The sequence below is a fragment of the Leptodactylus fuscus genome, chromosome 5, assembly GCF_031893055.1.
Source record: "Leptodactylus fuscus isolate aLepFus1 chromosome 5, aLepFus1.hap2, whole genome shotgun sequence".
In the NCBI taxonomy this organism is placed as follows: Eukaryota; Metazoa; Chordata; class Amphibia; order Anura; family Leptodactylidae; genus Leptodactylus; species Leptodactylus fuscus.
This window is the reverse complement of record NC_134269.1, coordinates 165,011,547-165,032,723: the sequence shown is the minus strand read 5'-3', so window position 1 is coordinate 165,032,723 and position 21,177 is coordinate 165,011,547. Positions and strand designations below refer to the sequence as shown.

At 41.9% G+C, this 21,177-nt stretch overlaps 1 protein-coding gene across 2 annotated transcripts in view; it reads left to right on the top strand.

The window, feature by feature from the left end:
- The window catches only part of LOC142203704 (sulfate transporter-like), a 33,729-nt gene extending 19,949 nt beyond the window's left edge, over nt 1-13,780 (top strand). For both annotated transcript variants that reach the window (XM_075274675.1, XM_075274676.1), the window contains exon 3: nt 10,391-13,780. In XM_075274675.1, the coding sequence (XP_075130776.1) occupies nt 10,391-11,914 (1,524 nt within the window). In that variant the 3' untranslated portion in view covers nt 11,915-13,780. The remainder of the gene's footprint in view (nt 1-10,390) is intronic.
- Nucleotides 13,781-21,177: the final 7,397 nt, after the last annotated feature.

Below are 21,177 nucleotides of genomic sequence, written 5' to 3'. Positions count from 1 at the left end.
TGCGAATACAGACCCGACAGGGTGTCGGGTCTGTATTCGCATTGTGAAGGCTAGACTGGTCTATGAGCGGGCACGCAGGGCCGGCGGCATCTCGCCGCTTGGCTTTGCATATGTGACCCTGCCCACCAATGACGCAACAAAGCCGGAAGACAGAAGATTTCACAGAAACGAAGACGGGTGAGTATGCGACGTGGGAATACTCCTTTAAGTCATTGCAAACTAATTGTTTATTGGTGGCTGTGTGGTAACCTGCAAAACCATTCTGCTATTAACTTTGACCATTTGGTACGGCCGCCTGTTTTTAATCTGACCCCTTAAGCATTTATTAGATACCATAATATCAGTAATCTAGTGGGTGCACCCACCAAATCTGACCCCAAATAAAATATAACAACATTTTGTATTTGAGGAATATGATAAGCATGACTGGTCACAATGTAATGCCACGTAAAGTATTAATAAAATCAGACAAATGACTGTACTGTATATAACAGTTCCGACTGTTATGGCTTCTCTCGCTAAATCTGCAGACAAAACTGCCTGCATGTTTTCTGTAGATAATGGGATTGTATACTTGGAGTCTCTGTATACTGCATACCTCCCAACTTTTGAAGAACCGAAAGAGGGACAAAATGTGTGTAGCGCGCTGCGGCAAATTTAGCCCCGCTCACTTTTGTGTTGACTCCGCCAACTCATTAATTTTTCATGTGTCCGCACACAGTATAATCCTCCTACAGTCACCCGTAAATTATATGTCCCCCCTCTATCTCTCCCCCAGTTTCATATACACCCTTCATCTGCCCCCAATTTCATGTCCCCCCTCCATCTCTGCCCCCAGATTCATGTCACCCATCTCTGCCCCCAGATTCTTGTCCCCCATCTCTGCCCCCAGTTTCATGCCCCTCCATCTCTGCCCCCAGATTCATGTCCCCCATCTCTGCCCTCAGTTTCCTGTCCCCCCATCTCTGCCTCCAGTTTCTTGTTCCCCCCCATCTCTGCCTCCAGATTCATGTCCCCTCCATCTCTGCCCCCAGATTCATGTCCCCTCCATCTCTGCCCCCAGATTCATGTCCCCTCCATCTCTTCCCCCGGATTCATGTCCCCTCCATCTCTGCCCCCAGATTCATGTCCCTCCATCTCTGCCCCCGGATTCATGCCCCTCCATCTCTGCCCCCGGATTCATGCCCCTCCATCTCTGCCCCCAGATTCATGTCCCTCCATCTCTGCCCCCAGATTCATGCCCCTCCATCTCTGCCCCCAGATTCATGTCTTCACATCTCTGCCAGTAGGAGGCGTGCAGCGACGAAGCAAGGAGCTGACCTGTGACAGCTCCTTGCTTTAGCCGCGTATGTGTTCAACTCAGATCTGCGTCCTCTGGATGCAGATCTGAGTTGAAATTGGGACATACCTCCCTCCAACCGGGACCGCGGGACACGTCACTGAAATCGTGAATGTCCCGTGGAAATTGGGACGGTTGGGAGGTATGATTTTACTGTATAAAGGGACTTTATGACTGGTCATGGGATAATAACATGTTTTGGCATACAATAAAGAGTTAATTAAAACAGGCACATGGCTGTATCTGAGAACAATTTCCCATTAATGATATTTGGGAAATGCAATTGTTGTGGTTTCCCTGGCTTGATCTGCGGATAGAACTGGTTGAGTATTTTCTGTAGATACCTTGTCTCTGTATGCTGTATGACGGGACTTTATGACTAGGGTATATACATGTTTTGGTACATAGGATAATAACATGTTTTGTAATATAATAAAGAGTTAATGAAAGCTAGCACATGGCTGTTTTTATGAGCAGTTACCTGTTAATGATATTTGGGAAATAGGAGTGTTATGGTTTCATGGGTTAGACCTGCAAAGAGAGCTAGATGGGTGTTTTCTGTAGATCCCACTGACAGATAAGTACCTGGGCTGTATACTGGGTGTCGCTAGCTGTGACTGGCACATGACAGCAGGACCTGGTCATATTCCAGTAATCTCTATGTAGCCCCAGAGTGACCTCCAGTAAACGCTGCCCATGTCCGACCCGGAGCTCCCATACTTACAAACAGATATAAATCCTCAGCTTTTTTTTTTTTATTCCAGTACTACTTTAATCACTATAATCCGCTGCTTACAAATATAGTCTAAAGGAGAGAGACAGAAGGGAATCACTGACACGTCACCAGCCCTGCACACTGCAACTACTTCTAAATGATGTCAGCAGCTTCCATATGAGTACATATACATTCATATATTTATATTAAGGCCGCTTTCAGACAACTGGCCTACCCTGAATTAAAAGCATGGGCTGCACATGGGGAACATGGGGATGTCCCCATATTCCACCTGTGCACGGGCTGTGCTTCCTTTCATTGAATGAATAGGAGCCACAAAATCATAGGCCGTAAAATAGAACAGGAATAGGACCTGTTCTACCTGATGCGACACGGACTGTCGGCCTGCACACGGGACTGTGAAAATCACAGTCATGTGTAAGGGCTTTTCGAAAAGAATGGGTCCGTGTACTATTCGTGAAATACATGGGTATTACACTGACCCACCACACGGTCATCTGCAACTAGCTTTCAACTAGCTTTAGATGGAAGAAAATGCCATAGTCATAACACATTGGAGTAAATATTATTCCTATTTACTGATGTTTGGTAAAGAACATCATTATAGTTAGGGGGCGTTCACACTACCGTCGGTGTCCGACATGTAGTGTCCGCTCCTAGTGTCCGCTCAAAATCTGTCACGGACACTAGGAGCGGACACTAGATGTGTCCGTGACACCTGTCATTCAAATGAATGGGCATCGGGTGCGTTCTTTTGCACTCCGTGCCCGTCCTTCCCTGTCCGCAAGAGAAGATGTCCGACTTCTCAAGCGGACAGAAAAGCCCTGCATGCAGGGTTCCTCTGTCAGGGACCTGACTGCATTATTATGTACAATGTACAGGAAGTTCTAGTGTCCGCTCCTAGTGTCCGTGACAGATTTTGAGCGGACACTAGGAGCGGACACTACGTCGGACACCGACGGTAGTGTGAACGCTCCCTTAGAAACCAAAAGTAAGTACTGACTGTGTAGACCACTGGACACATTGCAAAATTGCACTTCTTAAAGGTCCATGACCTCCCCCAAGCATATCCAGCTGCAAACAGCACGTTAGAGCACATTACAGTGATAAAAAACATACCTTTGTTATGTATGCCACATAAGAGCAGTGCTCCCCAGGCTGAAGACCCGTCCCCATTGCACAAACTGTCTCATTTGCATATGGCTTTAAAGTTGTTCCTCTCCAAATTTACAAAAGTAACGTACATAACAAATATATTGTTTATTACTGTAAAGTGCTCTGTAACATGGCGGAGGAGGAGGTGGTAGACTCCCTTTGAGGTCGGGCCTCATGTGGTGTGCTCCTATCCACACATTGCAGGAAAATACGTACAGCAAACATGGCTTGATTTTAAAAATCGTTGCGGCAATTATACATATGGAAACGCCAGTGGTTTTCCTATAGGTATAATGAAAGGAAACCTCTGCAGACTTTCTGTGAAAAGCACTACAGGAAAACCACATGCGGCCTACTACATGGGGCCTTAGCCTAAATGAGTTGTCTAGGTTGAATAAAATCTCCCTGTGGATTGGGAGTGGGATAAAATTAAAAATAAATGATTCTTACTGCCCCACCAGGGAGCTCTTAAATTATTCCCAGACAACCCCTTTAAGGTGCAAGTCTTGCAGCATCTAGTCATAGGACCAAAACTACAATTCTGCCACCACTAGGGGGACCTGACTGCATTATTATGTACAATGTACAGGAAGTTCTTCGTAGTAGTGGGGGAATTTTTGTCTTTTCATTCTATATCTGTGCAGAAGTTTTAGAGCTCTATAAGGATCCTGCTAACATGACCAATGATGAAGCCATTTATTGGAGAGAACATTTGTAGGGAGCCTTCACACGATTTAACGCTGCACTCATAATGATCGTAAAAACATGTTCAGAATGAGCGCGTAAAAAGCAGCTCCCATTGACTTGAATGGGAGTCGGCATATGTGCACTTCCCATTGAAATCAATGGGAGGCTTTTTTCCCTATGCTTTCAATGTATTACGGCTTTTAGTCACGGCTACCCGGCTTTTGGTCCGGAACCTGAGATGGCCTTCGCCTCAGGTTCTGTACCAAAAAACTCTGTATGAACTTAGCCTTACTCCTTCATGTAGTTTCATTGGCCTGTATATATTGCAATGCACATGACTGCTCATAATTGTGTTATATTGCTCGGTGCTTGTCTTTCTGTGTATTAGCTTATAGGCCTGTAACATAACAATAGCTCCACACTGTGTAAGGACAGTATAAAACCAATCAGTAAATAACCATTATGGACCTATAGGATTTAGGTTAAAGAAGACTAAATGGTTTATACAGAAGGGCTTTCTCTTTAAACTACTGTATATTTCGTGCGTGAGAATCTGCTAGTGCATTCTATTATAAGTTGGTTTTTTTTGCAGTGCTATTTGTCTACTTATTTTAAAATAGTGTCTGCCATCTGTGCCATTGTATTACTTTACTGTATTTTAAAAATAGTTCTGCTCCAAATTTTCATTTGCAGCCTTTTTCACAGAATGACAATTGTATAAATCAAATTTGTGCTAAAAAAAATATAGTAAGCATTCTCCGCTTGAAAGACATGTTTTTTAGGGTATTGACAAACATCCTTACAGCTGCTTGAAAGAACTTATGTGATATATATCCTATACTGATAGGTATAATACACAGAAATACAGGATAATCTACCTGATCAAATGATTTCTTGCCCAAGTTCCACACTGGGTTTAGTAAAATAAAATAAAAAGTGAGATAATAAAGAAAATATGCATGGTTAAAGAGGTTGTCTGACATATTATTTTAATATTTAACAGTGATGATTGGTTTTAAAAACTTTTAAAAAGTTACATGCCACTACACAGTCCTCTGTTTTCAGTGGCTGCAGGTCCAGTCTTCCCTTTACAGGTTCCCAGCTGTTTGTGCCAGGCCACAGCAGTCGCATGCCATTTGTGAAGAGGTCACCTGTAACTGGTTGCAGACTTCACCTAGCACAAATGGGATTTCTTTGCTGTCTGGGGTAGACCTGTAAACTGAAGACTGGACTTTCCACTGTTGGAACCGGAGGACCAGGAAGAGTTGAGTAGTTGTTCATGCTCATTATGTTTGGAAACCACTTCAATGAATGGTGATTCAGACTGAAGGATATTTCTTATATTACAATCTGTTCAAATAACCATGATGTGTCGCAGTAAGAGAACATATAGGAACATTTGTCAAGGTCAAATCATGTAAAATAATAATACTTCATTGTAAGGCTAGATGCACCACTGCGTAGGAGGATCCATATAATGGAACAGAAAAATAGAAATGACAATGTAAGGATATTTGTTATATTCAACAAAACCTCGCCGTAACAGAACAGATAGGAATATTTGTCAGATTGTGGTCAAAATAATGCAGAGCAGTGGTTCTTAACCTTGTTTGAGGTACTGAACCCACCAGTCTCATATGCACATTCACCGATCCCTTCTTTAGTGATAAATCAAATATGATTTTTTTCCAAATTCAAGACATAGGTATATGTTTTTTACTGGTACACAAAATGAACCGTAACATAGGGCCTAGGGTTCGATCGAACCCCAGTTAAGAACCATTGAAGTAGAGTAAGGGCTAGTTCACACGTGGGCAAAGGGGAGGTTTTTGACAGCGGAATTCGCTTCAAAAACCTCTCCTTTAACATGGTGGTCTATGTAGACCACTAGCTTTTTTTTTCCTCCTAGCGTTTTCCGCCTGAAGAAGCGACATGACCTTTCTTCAGGCGGAAAACGCCTGAAGAATTGCATAGAAGTGAATGGGAGGCGAAAACCGCGCGGTAAAAAACCGCGCGGTTTTTTGCACACAAAACCGCGCGGTTTTTTGCAAAAAACCGCGCGGTTTTCGCCTGCAGTTTCTATAGCACATATAGGAAAAAAAAAACCTAGCGAAAACCGATAGCGAAAACCGCGTCAAAAACCTCGTCAAAAACCGCGTGGAATGCAAAAAACAGCGTCAAAAAAACTCCTCGAGGTTTTTTACCTAGCACAAATAAGCTAGGCGGTTTTCACGTGTGAACTGACCCTAATAATTCTGTATTGTTTTTTTGACGCTGTTTTTTGCATTCCACGCGGTTTTTGACGCGGTTTTTGACGCGGTTTTCGCTAGCGGTTTTCGCTAGGGTTTTTTTTTCCTATATGTGCTATAGAAACTGCAGGCGAAAACCGCGCGTTTTTTTGCAAAAAACCGCGCGGTTTTGTGTGCAAAAAACCGCGCGGTTTTTGCCTCCCATTCACTTCTATGCAATTCTTCAAGCGTTTTCCGCCTGAAGAAAGGTCATGTTGCTTCTTCAGGCGGAAAACGCTAGGAGGAAAAAAAAAAGCTAGTGGTCTACATAGACCACCATGTTAAAGGAGCGGTTTTTGAAGCGAATTCCGCTGTCAAAAACCTCCCCTTTGCCCACGTGTGAACTAGCCCTTAGTGTGCAGTTAAGGAGAACCTGTAACATGAAAATTACATTCCAGTCTGTATGTAGAATATTATGGAGCAGGAGCTGAGCATATTGATACATTAGTTTTTGGAATAGATTTAGTGCAATCGTATTAATTTCAATAATCGATTGAAATCTTTGCTCTTTCTGAGTCGAGAAGTCAAGGAGGCGGTCCTGTCAGTGGTCCACAATTTTCTCAGTATACACAATCATAGAGAGGAGAATGTCAGGCATTGATAGGACCTCCTCCTTGACTTCTCGACTTAGAAAGAGCAGATATTTCAATGGATAAATGGCAGATTGATGCATAATTTTGTAGGAAAAAATTCTGTACAATCTGCTGAGTTACTTCTCTTTTATAACGTGCTGCCTGCAGATTGAGCAGTATTTTCCTTGTGACAGGTCCCTTTAACAACATTGTAGGACCAGGTACACTACAATGAAGGAAACCTTGTATGGGTCGGTTCACACCAGCACCTGATCTCCATTTTTCAGGTTTCTGTTTTCTGTTGTCAGAAGACAGAAACCCGGCATTCGGTGTCCATCGGTGAGCGCCCTTGAGCACCTTCTGCTCACCGGAGGGGGGGGGAGCCATTTTTTTTAACCGGACACAAAGTCCTGCATGTCCGACTTTGTGTTCGATTAAAAGAAAACGGTTTCGCGGCGGAGAGCAGAAGATGCTCAGAGGCGGACACTTTGCAAACCCATTCCAAAGAATGGGTTTGAAAACTACCTGCCGGTTTCCGTCTCCTGTCCAGTTTCTCGGGCAGGAAATGGAAACCTGCAAAACGGAGATCGGGCGCTGGTGTGAACCTGCCCTAAGATGGAATAGAAATGCAGGTACAACACCCAATTTCATGTAGCTTTTTAGAGAATGAGTCAATAAAGGTTGGGCTTGTTCCGGTGGAAGTCCGGTGACCACTGAGGCAAGTCAGTGGCCTCATTGGTCACTGGAGAGAGCCCAGGACGACACTCGTATGCGTCACTGGTGACATCCCGTGTCCTCTCCTTTGACTGCTGAGGCCACTGATTGGCCTCAGTGGTCACATGTGGCGAGGACCTCTGCTGGAACAAGTAACAAGCAGGGATGGAGAGAAAATGGAGCACCAGGGACTGATGAATATGTTTTTTTTGTTTTAGTTTCACCTTCCCCAGCCTCCTTCCCCGGTACTAAAATATCCTGGACAACCCCTTTAACGTCCCCAGTGATGGCTCTGTAGGAAAGTTGATCACATATTACTAAGTGTTCCCACAGATAATAGGTAACTGATCGGACAGCTTGTTGTCAGGGAGCACTTACTTTAGTAAATCTCAGATAAAAATGAAAAAAACTTACGTATACAGCTGCTATGTAGACCTATATGACCAATAATACTGACTATAAACCAATCTTAAAGGGGCTCTATCAGCAAAATCATGCTGATAGAGCCCCACATATGCGTGAATAGCCTTTAAAAAGGCTATTCAGGCACCGCTAAAGTTATATTAAACTACCCCCCAGTTTTAAAATAAAACCCTAAAAAAGAATGTTATCTACTTACGGATCATGCACGGTGGGCGGGCATTCAGGGTGCGACGTCTTCTTCATCCACGCCTCTTCTTCCTCCGATGTCCTCCGGTCCCGTCCTCCTCCGGCGCTCTCGAACTGACACTGATAAAAAAAAAAATGGCCTGGGCGCCTGCGCAGTAGCCGTAGTAGAAGCCGCATGCTACTGCGCAGGCGCCCAGGCCATTTTTTTTTATATCCGTGTCAGTTCGCGAGCGCCGGAGGAGGACGGGACCGGAGGACATCGGAGGAAGAAGAGGCGTGGATGAAGAAGAAGACACACCCTGAATGCCCGCCCAGCGTGCACGATGCGTAAGTAGATCACATTCTTTTTTAGGGTTTTATTTTAAAACTGGGGGGTAGTTTAATATAACTTTAGCGGTGCCTGAATAGCCTTTTTAAAGGCTATTCACGCATATGTGGGGCTCTATCAGCATGATTTTGCTGATAGAGCCCCTTTAAGTATCTTCCCTTTCTCTACCCCTTCTACCTTGCAAACCTGCAGACTGAATTTTATTAGTTCTCTCTTTTATAGCTTATCTTGAATCAAACCTAAGTTGTTGAAATCTTTTGACCTGGGAATGTTCCCCTATACAAAGATATATGCTATTAACACAATGCATGGAGAGCATTTAGACAAAGCTGTGTTGTTTTATTGGGGGATGAGGTAAAGAACAAGAGAACGGTCCCTGCTAATACAGTAATCTGGCTAAGTTGCTTTAGTCTTCTATATATAGCACACAAATCATTTAATCAACACTGCCCCTCCGGCCTCAGCACTGGAATAGTCCGTGTGTCTGTCAAGTGCTAGGCCGCAGGGCGCTGTGAAATTGATTTTATGTGAACCCTCCCAATTCTTTGCCGTTTTAATTAAATTTTAATAAAATAAACTTCTCACTTCTTTTGTGTGGAAATAGCAATTTATATAGTATCACGACAACAGCAATTCAGCGTAGGCTTCTGCTATTACCTTGGTAGAGCTGGACGTCTCCACGCTAAGGAGATTATATGGGAATAGCCGCAATGATTGGCGATTGAGTTAATTCATTTAGGAATGCAGTTCTATGGACAGATAATGAGGTTTCTGGGTATGTTCATTAACAGCTCCCTCTTATCACCGCTCTGCAAGCTAGGAAAAGACTTATTTACTCTTCATTATGTTTTAATAGAATAATTATAGACCAAAGAGAATAGCCGACCTCTTCCATTATAATGGATCAAACTATGCTTTAGTAGACGGTTGGGACAGTATAGATACCTACCGAACCATTTCATTATGATTTCCCAATCTAACCGGAATGGATGGGGTTAATGATTCATTTGAATAGGTGTCAAAAATACTCAAAAGCTCACATTTACTAAGACTGGGACAACTTTATTAAAAGGTATAGACTTTAATAAATTTGGTCCACTGTGACAGCCAAAAACTAAATTACCAGAGATTTCCACTTGTAAAAGTACTTTGAAAAAAGCGGAATTCTGTTTTCTATTCATTCCTGTAGTATATTTTCAGCATTCTACCATCTACCATAATTGCCCCTGGGTCTCTGTCTCTACTGATATATATGGGCCCTCAACCACTCTCCCTTACTCTTACCAATCTATTCACCTTGTAGTCTTGGCACTCACTGTATAAAGATGTATTGTATTGTATTGCTTACCTCTGAGTCCCCTTTTCGCAGCAAAATCTAGGGCAACTGATGTCCATTCAACTACCTTATCCATACAAGTTGAGGTCCATGAGTTTTGCCCTCTATATTGAAGTCTTAGGGCCCCTTCACAGGGAGTAAACGCGTGTGTATTTTGGCAAAATACACGTGTAAAAATAAGACTCCCATTGACTTCAATGACATTTTACACGTGTATTTTAACGTGTATTTTGATGTGTATTTTGACGTGATTTTTTTTAGGGTTCTCTCTGACGATTTTTGGCAGTTCTTGCGATGGAGTCTCCAACAGATACTCCAGCACAGATATGTACCAGGCTTTACTCCTTTTTACCCTCCCATCTCCATAGACTTCTTGAGATGGTTGTAACAGAGATTTTTTGAGTTAAATTCAGTTTAATAGAGGGATGGGGAGCTTCAAAACAGCCTAATAAGAGCCATAAATTTTTTTATAATTATTTGTACTATTAATGTATGCAAAAATTGTTGAAAAGTGATCATTTAATACAAATTCAGTAATATTCCAAAATATCTAAGTGTATAAAAAGACACGTTTTTGTATTTAGATGTATTTTCTGTGTTAATTTTGTTTGTCTTTTACTCTCCAGGTATTAATGGGAGTCCTACAAGTCGGCTTTGTTTCTGTCTACCTTTCTGATGCATTACTCAGTGGATTTGCAACAGGTGCCTCTTTCACAATCCTCACATCTCAAGTGAAGTATCTTTTAGGTTTAACTCTACCACGTGCCAATGGGATTGGCTCTTCCATATACACTTGGATATATATCTTCCAGAATATTCACAAGACCAATATTTGTGACCTTATTACCAGTATTCTGTGCCTTGCAGTTCTGGTACCAGCCAAAGAGCTCAATGAGTGCTTCAAATCTAAACTTAAAGCTCCCATTCCTATTGAACTTTTTGTAGTAGTCGGTGCTACTCTTGCTTCTCACTTTGGTCATCTCAAGGAAAAATATGAGTCCAGTATAGCAGGTGAAATACCTACAGGATTTCTAATGCCAAAGCCACCAGAATGGAGCCTAATTCCCAACGTAGCATTGGGGGCATTGTCCATTGCAATTATAGGATTTGCAATCACTGTCTCCCTCTCGGAGATGTTTGCCAAGAAACACGGGTATGAGGTAAAGGCCAATCAAGAAATGTATGCCATTGGATTTTGCAACATCATCCCTTCATTTTTTCATTGCTTTACCACAAGTGCTGCTCTTGCAAAAACACTAGTGAAAGAGTCCACTGGTTGCAGAACTCAAGTTTCAGGAATCATGACCTCGCTGGTCATTCTGTTGGTCTTACTAGTAATTGCTCCTCTCTTTTATTCTCTCCAAAAATGTGTTCTTGGAGTTATCACCATAGTGAACTTGAGAGGTGCTCTCAGAAAATTTTTAGATCTTCCCAAGATGTGGAAAGTCAACAAAGTGGACACATCTATTTGGTTGGTCACCATGTTTTCATCAGCCTTAATTAGTACAGAATTGGGACTGTTAATTGGCATTGCCTTTTCTATGTTGTGTGTCATTGTAAGATCTCAGATGCCAGGGGTGACACTGCTAGGTAGGGTGGAGGCCTCAGATGTATATGAATCTATGGCTGTCTACAAGGACCTGAACACCACACAAGGTATTAAGGTCTTTCGTTTTGAAGCTGCTCTCTACTATGTGAATAAGAATTGCTTTAAGTCAGCCTTGTATAAACATGTTGGTGTGGATCCAGTGGTGGTGGCATCAGCAGAAAAGAAAGCAGCAAAGAAGCAAGAGAAGCTGAAGAAGAAAGAGGGCATTATAGAGACCAGTCTTACCCCTGTCGAAACCATACAGCGGCTTTACCAGGAAAAATTGCCCCTTCACTCTGTGATCATTGACTGTAGTGCCATCCAGTTCATTGATACGGCAGGGCTAAACACCTTGAAAGAAGTCTTGAAAGATTATGGTGACATTGGCATTCGTGTTCTGCTGGCTCAATGCAGCGTTTCTGTAAAGAATTCCCTTAGGAATGGAGACTATTTTAAAAGGGATGAAGAAATGATGGTATTTCACAGCATTCACCAGGCGGTGCAGTTTGCCCTGTATGAGCACGAGCAACAAGATGCTTTCATTAATGGGTCAACAGTATAAAAGATACAGAAGTGAAAGTTGTCCAATGTTACTATGCCATAGGTATCATATTCTGAAATATGTGTGTACCTCAGGAGTGTGCAGTCTGGAATTGCACATAATCCTTATTATTTCGGAACAGTATAAAGGCTCTCATACTTGTAAGAAGTAAGAAAAGTCAGCCAAATCCCCTCATTTTAGCAAGATCCCCTAACTATCTTAGTATTGGGTCTCCTGACTCCCAAAAACAGAATTGTGCATGTTGAATAGCAGTGCCCAATTCTTTAGCACCTATGAGAGATAAGCCACCGCCAGAGGTGTCCACCAGTGGCTTATCCTTTCTCCTAATAGACCACACATACATGTTGAACTCAGTGTGCATGTATATGGGGCGAGTTGGGAGGAACTGCTGTCAGCCAAAGATCATTTGGCCTGAAAGCTATTAAAATTCTATGACTACCTTAAGACAATGCAGTACATTCTCAAGCAATTGGATGATAGAAATATAATCTGTCATACTGACAAATCACAGCACTGACTATGACCAAACACACGAGGTACAGTTACCTGGGATATTATAATATATTTTTTTATTTTAAAATTTTTATTGCAACATAATTCATCCTCTATATAATAGTTTGTGTGTTGATAACTTTAGTTGATCACTCAGGGCAAGAAACTAAAAGATTATTTTTCTTCTGTTTTAAACTTACAGGGAGTGTCAGCAGGAAATATAGACTAATGAGAGCACCTTGTAGGGCAGCCTTTACACTTTCCAAAGATGGCTGATCCTATTCTACATTGTAGCTCCATATTCATGACGATCAGGAGTTTATTCTTATGCAAATTAGCTGGAAAGGGCTTTTATGGCATGTTAATTCCAGCCAGGGCTTCACTCTCTGATGTAGATGACGGCCCTTAACTGCCATCCCACTGCTCTCCCCATTGCTTGATGGACATCACCCACTTTATCTTCAGTTAGGGGGGCTATCTAGAGTAGGAATGATGCCCTGGCCACGCCCCTAAAGCCCTTTTCAGCAAATTTAAATAATAATAATAAAATGGCGATATTAATGAAAATGAATTTGCAATATAGAATAAGAAAGACATCTTTAAAAAGTGTAAAATCTGCCCTATAATGATTTTCCAGCTGATAGATTCCCTTTAAAGTGTACTTGTCGTTTCTAGTGACATTTTAGGATAAGCTCTTATGTGTGTGTGTGTACATGAGGAATAACACTATTTATGATCATTATATAAGTTATAGTTTGCAATAATTTTTTAGCAGTGTCTCCCTCTGCATGCTGTATCTGTAGTTTGCGTGCCTATCTGATCTAGTGGGTGGAGACTAGCTTACACTGTACACAGTAACTAGAGAAGAATCTGCTTTATAACTGTCTCTCTCTCACTCAGAAACAGCCAAGGACCATGCAGGGCATATATAGAGAAGTACTGACTTGTACTGATGTGAGTAAAGCTTTGGTTGTGATAGACAGCCTCATAAGTAGCTACAGCATCATACTAAGCCTCTTATCTCCTGCTTACTCCTACACCCTTTCATCTCAATGAGTGAGTCATCTCAGCCATGTGACCTGAGATGGATAGAGCATATACCCAGCATGAAATTCAGTTTAGCAAAGGGAGGGGACCAGGAAACCAGACACATAAGAGCAGAAAGAGGCATTTCTTTGTAATAAGATATATTGCACAGTTTCTTATAATTGTTGTACTATTCAATTATGCAAAATTTATTGCAACAACAGCGTCTAGTTAAAGGGCATAGCTTTTTCTTACTGATTTGATATGATGAGACTATTTTTCTACAGACAAAGATATTCCATATTAAACATTTTACTTAGCTATGGGAACATTTTGTAATAAATAATATAAAAGACATAAATCAATATATATCAAGGTACTGGGTTTTTATCAATGTCTACAAATATGGATCACAGCTTGTGCCGTGTGTCTGGGATGTCACCATGAAGAACAGCAATGGCAGTGGACAGTAGATGGAGCCATTGGTTTATTTACAGTGCACATACTGTAGATCCTCCTAGTCTTTGTCTCCAACATGTGAGACATATGCAGAATATCATTGGGATACAGCATGATGTTATCAGATATGGTCATACCCACATATTTGTAGCACTAGGAATCAGCAGGCTCATACTTTATTCTGGTTTCCTGCGCTACAGGGAACACAAACACTAAGGAACAGGTAAAACTAGTAGTAACACATATCACATGAAATAGTTATTAATATTGTTATGACTATTTAGTAAAAAAGGTAAAACTGTGATCTTATCAAGCACCTTGTAAATGAATGGGGCATTTACAGAATTTTCTTAAAGAAGTCCACTAGGATATAAAGAGCTTTTTCTATGATTTTTTAGGAAGATGCCTGAAGCCATCTAGTATACCTGGATTAATTGTGAATTATATTTATACAACTGGATACATGTGGTTACATGGATTCTTTATAACAAAACTTTGTTACCATCATTGTTTGTATATAGTACTTGTTATTTGATGGATCTCACACACAAAGTGCCCTTATCCATTAATAATTGTGACTGGTTACTATGGAAGACAACTGTGAGATAGTTGTATTACAGTCCATAGCAATAGTATTTATATAGCTTCAACATATTCTGTAGCACTTCACAAATCAAAGGATATGTGTACAAAGAAAAGCAGACATTACTACGGATGGGTGAACCTCTGAGGATTTGTTTCCTCTGATTCGGTATGAGTTTGTTCAGATAGAACTGGATGTGAAATTATTATTCTCTGGGATATCTTCAGACCCCGGAGTATAATAGGAGTAGGCCTAAGGGAGATGTAAAACAATAAATTATTTATACTTCTATTTCCCACCTCTTTCAGGCCTCCTCGCATTGTCCGGTGACCTGTATATTCCTTCTCCAGGCACAGAAGAGCGCCGGAGCCTACGTCATGCGTCTGGAGTCACCACTGAGACCTGTAATTGGGGCTCAGCAGTGACATGGGCACGCCAAGTGTCATGATATCATGATGATCAATGTACCCATGTCATTGCTAAGGCCCAAACACAGGACTCATCAATGACCCCGAGCACAAGACGTTGTAGAAGAGCCCCAGAGTACCTGGAGGAGGAAGACACAATGGCCAGACATCACGAGGAAGACCAAAAGAGGTGAAGGTGAAAATAAATGTTTAGTCTTTTACAAATTTTTACCCCTCCCATGGGCCTACACCCAAGTCATATCACATCGGCCATTTTAGTTCATCCAAGACAAATCCAAAATTTTTGATTTTGTTAAGTCATTCAACATTAGACATTACATGTAAAAAAAATTTTTAAAGTGGTTGTCCAGTTCATTTTTATTGATGCTCTGTATTCAATAGAAGATTGTGACAAACACCCAGGACCCCACTGATCAGTTGTGTGAAAGAGCCATTGCGCCATACTCGTACAAGCACCATGTCCTATTCATTGTTTACAATGCATGTTGTCTGTTTCATAGCAGCTAGGCCTCATCTCATACACTTCTATAGGAAATGCTGCGGCCCCTTCAAGCAGCTGATCAGCAGGGGTCCAAGGAGTTGGATCTCCAATCACTTCTTGATAATCTATCCTGAAGTCATCAGTAAAAACAAGCTGGACGACCCCGTTAATAGTTCAGACGAGGCATGAAGACCCTGCTCACAACAGCTTACAATCTATGGGGAAATAGAGATGACGTCAGGAATGTGTCATTTCCTGTCAGTGCATATTTTCCTGATTTGAATGTGAATAATAAAAATAAAGATAATTCCTTGTGACATTTTATAAAATAATATATTGTAATAATGTATCCACTTGTGCAGTGGATTTAGTAAAAAAAAAAAAAAACTCGATGAAACTGAACCTACACTTCACAGCTCAGTGATTTAGTGGATTAGTCGATCCCACATAAGAGACAGGGTTAACTATTTGCTTTGCCGTCCTAATTTTTATTGAATATATTTAAGCTATCTACAGTGTTGACTGTATAAGTACAATAATTTATAGGAAAAAACTGGGAAACAAAATATATACAAAAGAAAAACAATTTGGCGTCTTTATGGTTTTCTACATGCAAATTACCTAAATCTTGTTACATAGTAAAGTATAGAAATATAATAATTTAATATATATGATGTTTTTATAAACAGAAAATTGTGCACTATTATAGAATTGTTAGATCTACAATCGCTTATGGAAAATTAAATGTAAATATTTTTTATTCAGAGACCATATCAATTTTATCATCATTTTTTGTAAACAGGGTTGCAGAAAACCTACTTTTTTTGTTGCAGATTTTTTTTTTTTTTTTCGATAAAGCCAAGAGTTTCTATAATAGGAATGGAAAATATATAAGACGCTCTTATACTTATCCTTTCTGCTCAATCCACTCATAGGTTTGGCTAAGAAAAAAACGTAGCAAAACCTACAACAAAAAAAACTGCTTTTCTGCAAGGTTGGGTCTCAACCTTAAAGAACATTATTATATATCTGCTTAATAGATAATAAATGTTAGTTTGTTGGGGGCCTAACCACTGGTAACCCCACAGATCACTAGTAAGGAGGTACTGAATCCACCAGACCTCCTCACCAGCATATGCAAGGGGAGACGGTCAAGCATGTGCAATGCTCCATAGAATTCTATGGGACAGAGCTTGTCTGTTTTCAGTATAGAGCAGCAATGCACATGCTATGATGTTTCTCAATACATATACAATCGCTGCTGAATTGCTCTTTGTATCAGTCCATGAAAACTAATTTTTGCTTATGTTTAATAAACTGAACTATTGTAAGCTTGATGTTACATAATGTACAGAAACTTAGTTACAAAAATATTGCTATGGCAAATGAGGTCAGTAAATCATTCCAAACTGGATAAAATGGCGCGCACTTTATACAGTATATGTTACATGAAGTCATTGCTCTACAACTGCTTTACAGAAACAATAGTGATAGCTATAGTATGTGGTGTCTCTACTTTCACTGGTGCCTTTGAAAAGAATAAAAGTTATTCTTTATAAGATATTTGTAGTCTGATTTCTTGTGTCATTTTTCATGTCTTATGATTCTACATTGCAGATGTTAACTGCATTTTGGGATATACAATAGCGGGTGACCAGATACCATTCAGGAACCTCAGTTATAAAAGTATAGAAACATATGCCTCTAGTTATAGCCTTAATAAAAGCCTTTGTGTCTGCCCAAGCTAGTGATGCAAATCTATTGAATTTTACAAAAAGTGCTAGGATCACAGAATTCCAATTCACTATCTATAGTTATAAACAGTACTAAATCCTACTATTTTTACTCTGGCCACTACGCCTAATAATAGACTGACACTTGAAAGTTATGTAGGGGTTTTCAGCAGTCACTTCAATTACATCACAGACAAGATGCACAAGAATACAATACAATATAACACCTCTGTAAATAACACCATTGACCCATCATTTTTTCCGCTACTGACAATAGACGATGTGACAATTTATGCCCTCCCCCCATTCCTGCACAGAGCAAATGTAGAATGCTTTCCCATAAGCTAGTTTTACAAGAACTGTCTTTCGTGATTCACATTTCTGTGCACTAAGCCATGTATGTATGATACTAGGAATCCCTACCTTTAGTGATTACAATAAGGGACAGTACATTGCAGAGATTCTTAACATTATAGATAACCGTAATGTTTGGAACTTGTCCCCCGACATATTGTACAGGCTGGTAAATCCAACTAACACAGGCTAAGAGTAAAACATAACTTTTATTGTTCGTTTAAAATATCACCCAAGTGCTCTTTGTGAAAAGATAAAACACAAGCCACAGGGTGTTGGATAATATGGGCATAAATTGATACTAAATTTGCCCTCAAATGTATCCAACCCCTCGGTGTCAATTTCCCATAAAACCTGTTGATAGCTCAGGTTCAAAATATTGATGCCTATATATGCTTGATACATACGGGTTAGGTGTAGCTATTTAATGCAATGGGTAGCAGGGTTGCCGTATATAACCAACAATCCCGTAACTTCCGTCATAGGTATGCTTAGATAATATCCCCACTGAAAATGCCACACATAATTCCCATCTCCTATATGTTGGAGATATATAAAAAGTGTATCAGCAAATGTTTAAGCTAGTAAGATCGATTCCTTTGTATCATTTGCTAACTAGCCAGATGAAACAAGGCACAGTGGCCATCTATCCCTGTCGGTCCATATCAGACCGGGGCTCTCCTCAACGCGTTTCACTAACGGCCCTTATTAGTTCATCAGGAGGAAATTATGGGAAGGTTGTTCTGATAATTTGCAGTGAAAACTGCAGTTAACCGCGTCCTTGATGGTAGGACGCGGTATCGGATATGCTGCCGACGTGCGCGCCGGTCATCTGAGCCTTTATAATTTAACCACGCCCCCAATCCGTCCCACAACTGAGGTGGTGCGCTCCCACTGGTCAATCAATTGGTCACGCCCACCACACGGGCTTCTGATGCATTGTATATGGCGTGTGTAACATCTCTGCCTGTTCAGGCCTCTGCGCCACCCTCTGCTCGCGTGCTGCGGCGCAGGAGGCGTGTGCAGTTTGAGAATCTGCTTAAAGTTTTTAGTTGCACTGTGTGAACACGGCTCTAGTCCTTAATTGGATTTGCACCACACCCGTCTTCTGCCAAGGTTGCCTCTGTCCATTAAGTGGTTAATCTGGCCTTACCCTTTGATTGACAGCTGCCTTTCTGTGAACTCCATGGGCGGGTTCTTCCTCCCTATTTAGCCTTGGTTCCCATTCACACCAGTGCTTGTTATTGCCGTGCGCATACCTGCTCTTACGTTCCCTGTTTGCTTATACTATTATACCTGACCTTTGGCTTTTCTCATTGACTATTCTCTTGACTCCGATTTGGCACTGCATCACTCTCCTGTTACTGAACCCTGGCTAGCTGACCTCCCTTTGTTGTTGTTCGTCTTGTCTGCGTTTTGTGTTTCACGTATTCAGGGAGGGATTGTCTTCGTGGTTGTCGCCTATTACCTAGGATAGGGCCTGGCAATAGGAAGGGAAAGCGGGGGGCTTCAGCTTAGGGCTCACTGTCTCTTGTGCCCCTTCCAGGGTTTAACAGTTCTGGGAATTGCTGTCTTAGCAATTCCCTTACAGAATAACAAGCCCAAAAACCTACATCCATTGCTTCCCTACAGACAGCATGGATCCCATTCAGTGCTTTGCAGCCAAGTTGGAGGGATTGACAGGCCTGGTAGCTGAGCTAGCTAAACAGGTTCAGACCCTAACTGACCCTGCTGCATCATCCCCAGCTGTTTTGGCACCTTACAAGGTCAAGATGTTACTCCCTGATCATTTCTCAGGGGACCGTGAAAAATTTGAGACGTTCAGGGAGTCTTGTCGCTTGTATTTTCGGATTAATCCACATGTGACTCAGGCCCAAATGGTGGGAGTGGTTATATCTCTGCTACAGGGGGATCCACAAGCTTGGGCCCTTAAACTCCCTGCTGAGGCTGATGAGTGGTCTGATGTGGAAAATTTTTTTAAGTCTCTGGCCTCTATCTATGCTGAGCCAGACCACATTGCGCTTGTGGAATCTCAACTCCTCACCATGCGGCAGGGAAAACGCTCTGCAGAGGAGTATTGCGCAGAGTTCCGTAAGTACAGTATAGCTGCAGGTTGGTGTGAGTCAGCTCTAAAGGCTCACTTTAAAAAAGGTTTGTGTGACCGTGTTAAGGAGCTCTGGGTTGGTCACCCAGATCCCCCGACGCTTGAGAAAGCCATGACTTTGGCGGTCCGTATTGACCGCAAGATTAGAGAAAATTTAAAAGAGAGAGTAGGGTCTGTTGCCTCCAAGTTTTCTGTCTCTTCCTCTCTCTCCTCTGAAAAACCTACCTTTCCTCCCGTCACTTCTGGTGAGGAACCCATGCAACTGGGAGCTATGGACGCCAAGACACGACGAGAGCATCGTCTCAGGAATAACCTGTGCCTGTACTGTGGTTCCTCTGGTCATGTCATCCGAAACTGCTCTATCAGACCCTGGTCACCTGCGCAAAAACTTCAGTGCCTGAGTGGTAATCAGAAGAACCACTCAGGCAACCAGGTATTTGGTGGAAATAACAATAAGATGTTGTTATCTGTGTCTTTGTCCTCTGGGGACAGATCTGTTTCTGGCAAGGCCCTAGTTGACTCTGGGTCTGCAGCAAATTTTGTTAAATATTCAGTTGTTGAATCTTTGGGCATTGAGCTTTTGCCACTGGACTCGCCTATGTCTGTTACTGGAGCGGATTCTACTCCACTGGCCAGGGGTAAAGTCAGTTTTAAAACCCCCTTGATCTCTTTGCAAGTGGGTTCTACACATTCAGAGGTCATAAGCCTTTTTGTTATGGAGAATCTCTCTGCTGAGGTTATTTTGGGGTTCCCCTGGCTGAAGCTCCATAACCCTATTTTGGATTGGGGTAAAAAGGAATTGGTAAAGTGGGGAGATCAGTGCTCATCCCACTGTATTGCTTTACATTCTGTAGATTGTGTCACGGAGGAGAAGGTCTCAGCTACTAAAAGTTGGCCTCTGCGCCACCCTCTGCTCGCGTGCTGCGGCGCAGGAGGCATGTGCAGTTTGAGAATCTGCTTAAAGTTTTTAGTTGCACTGTGTGAACACGGCTCTAGTCCTTAATTGGATTTGCACCACACCCGTCTTCTGCCAAGGTTGCCTCTGTCCATTAAGTGGTTAATCTGGCCTTGCCCTTTGATTGACAGCTGCCTTTCTGTGAACTCCATGGGCGGGTTCTTCCTACCTATTTAGCCTTGGTTCCCATTCACACCAGTGCTTGTTATTGCCGTGCGCATACCTGCTCTTACGTTCCCTGTTTGCTTATACTATTATACCTGACCTTTGGCTTTTCTCATTGACTATTCTCTTGACTCCGATTTGGCACTGCATCACTCTCCTGTTACCGAACCCTGGCTAGCTGACCTCCCTTTGTTGTTGTTCGTCTTGTCTGCGTTTTGTGTCTCACATATTCAGGGAGGGATTGTCCTCGTGGTTGTCGCCTATTACCTAGGATAGGGCCTGGCAATAGGAAGGGAAAGCGGGGGGCTTCAGCTTAGGGCTCACTGTCTCTTGTGCCCCTCCCAGGGTTTAACAGTTCTGGGAATTGCTGTCTTAGCAATTCCCTTACATCGTGTACTGAGTTCAAGGAACATAGAGCCTATCAACAACTTCGTCCTACAGCTGAAAGAGCTATATCTACATCAGACATAGACAGTTCAGACA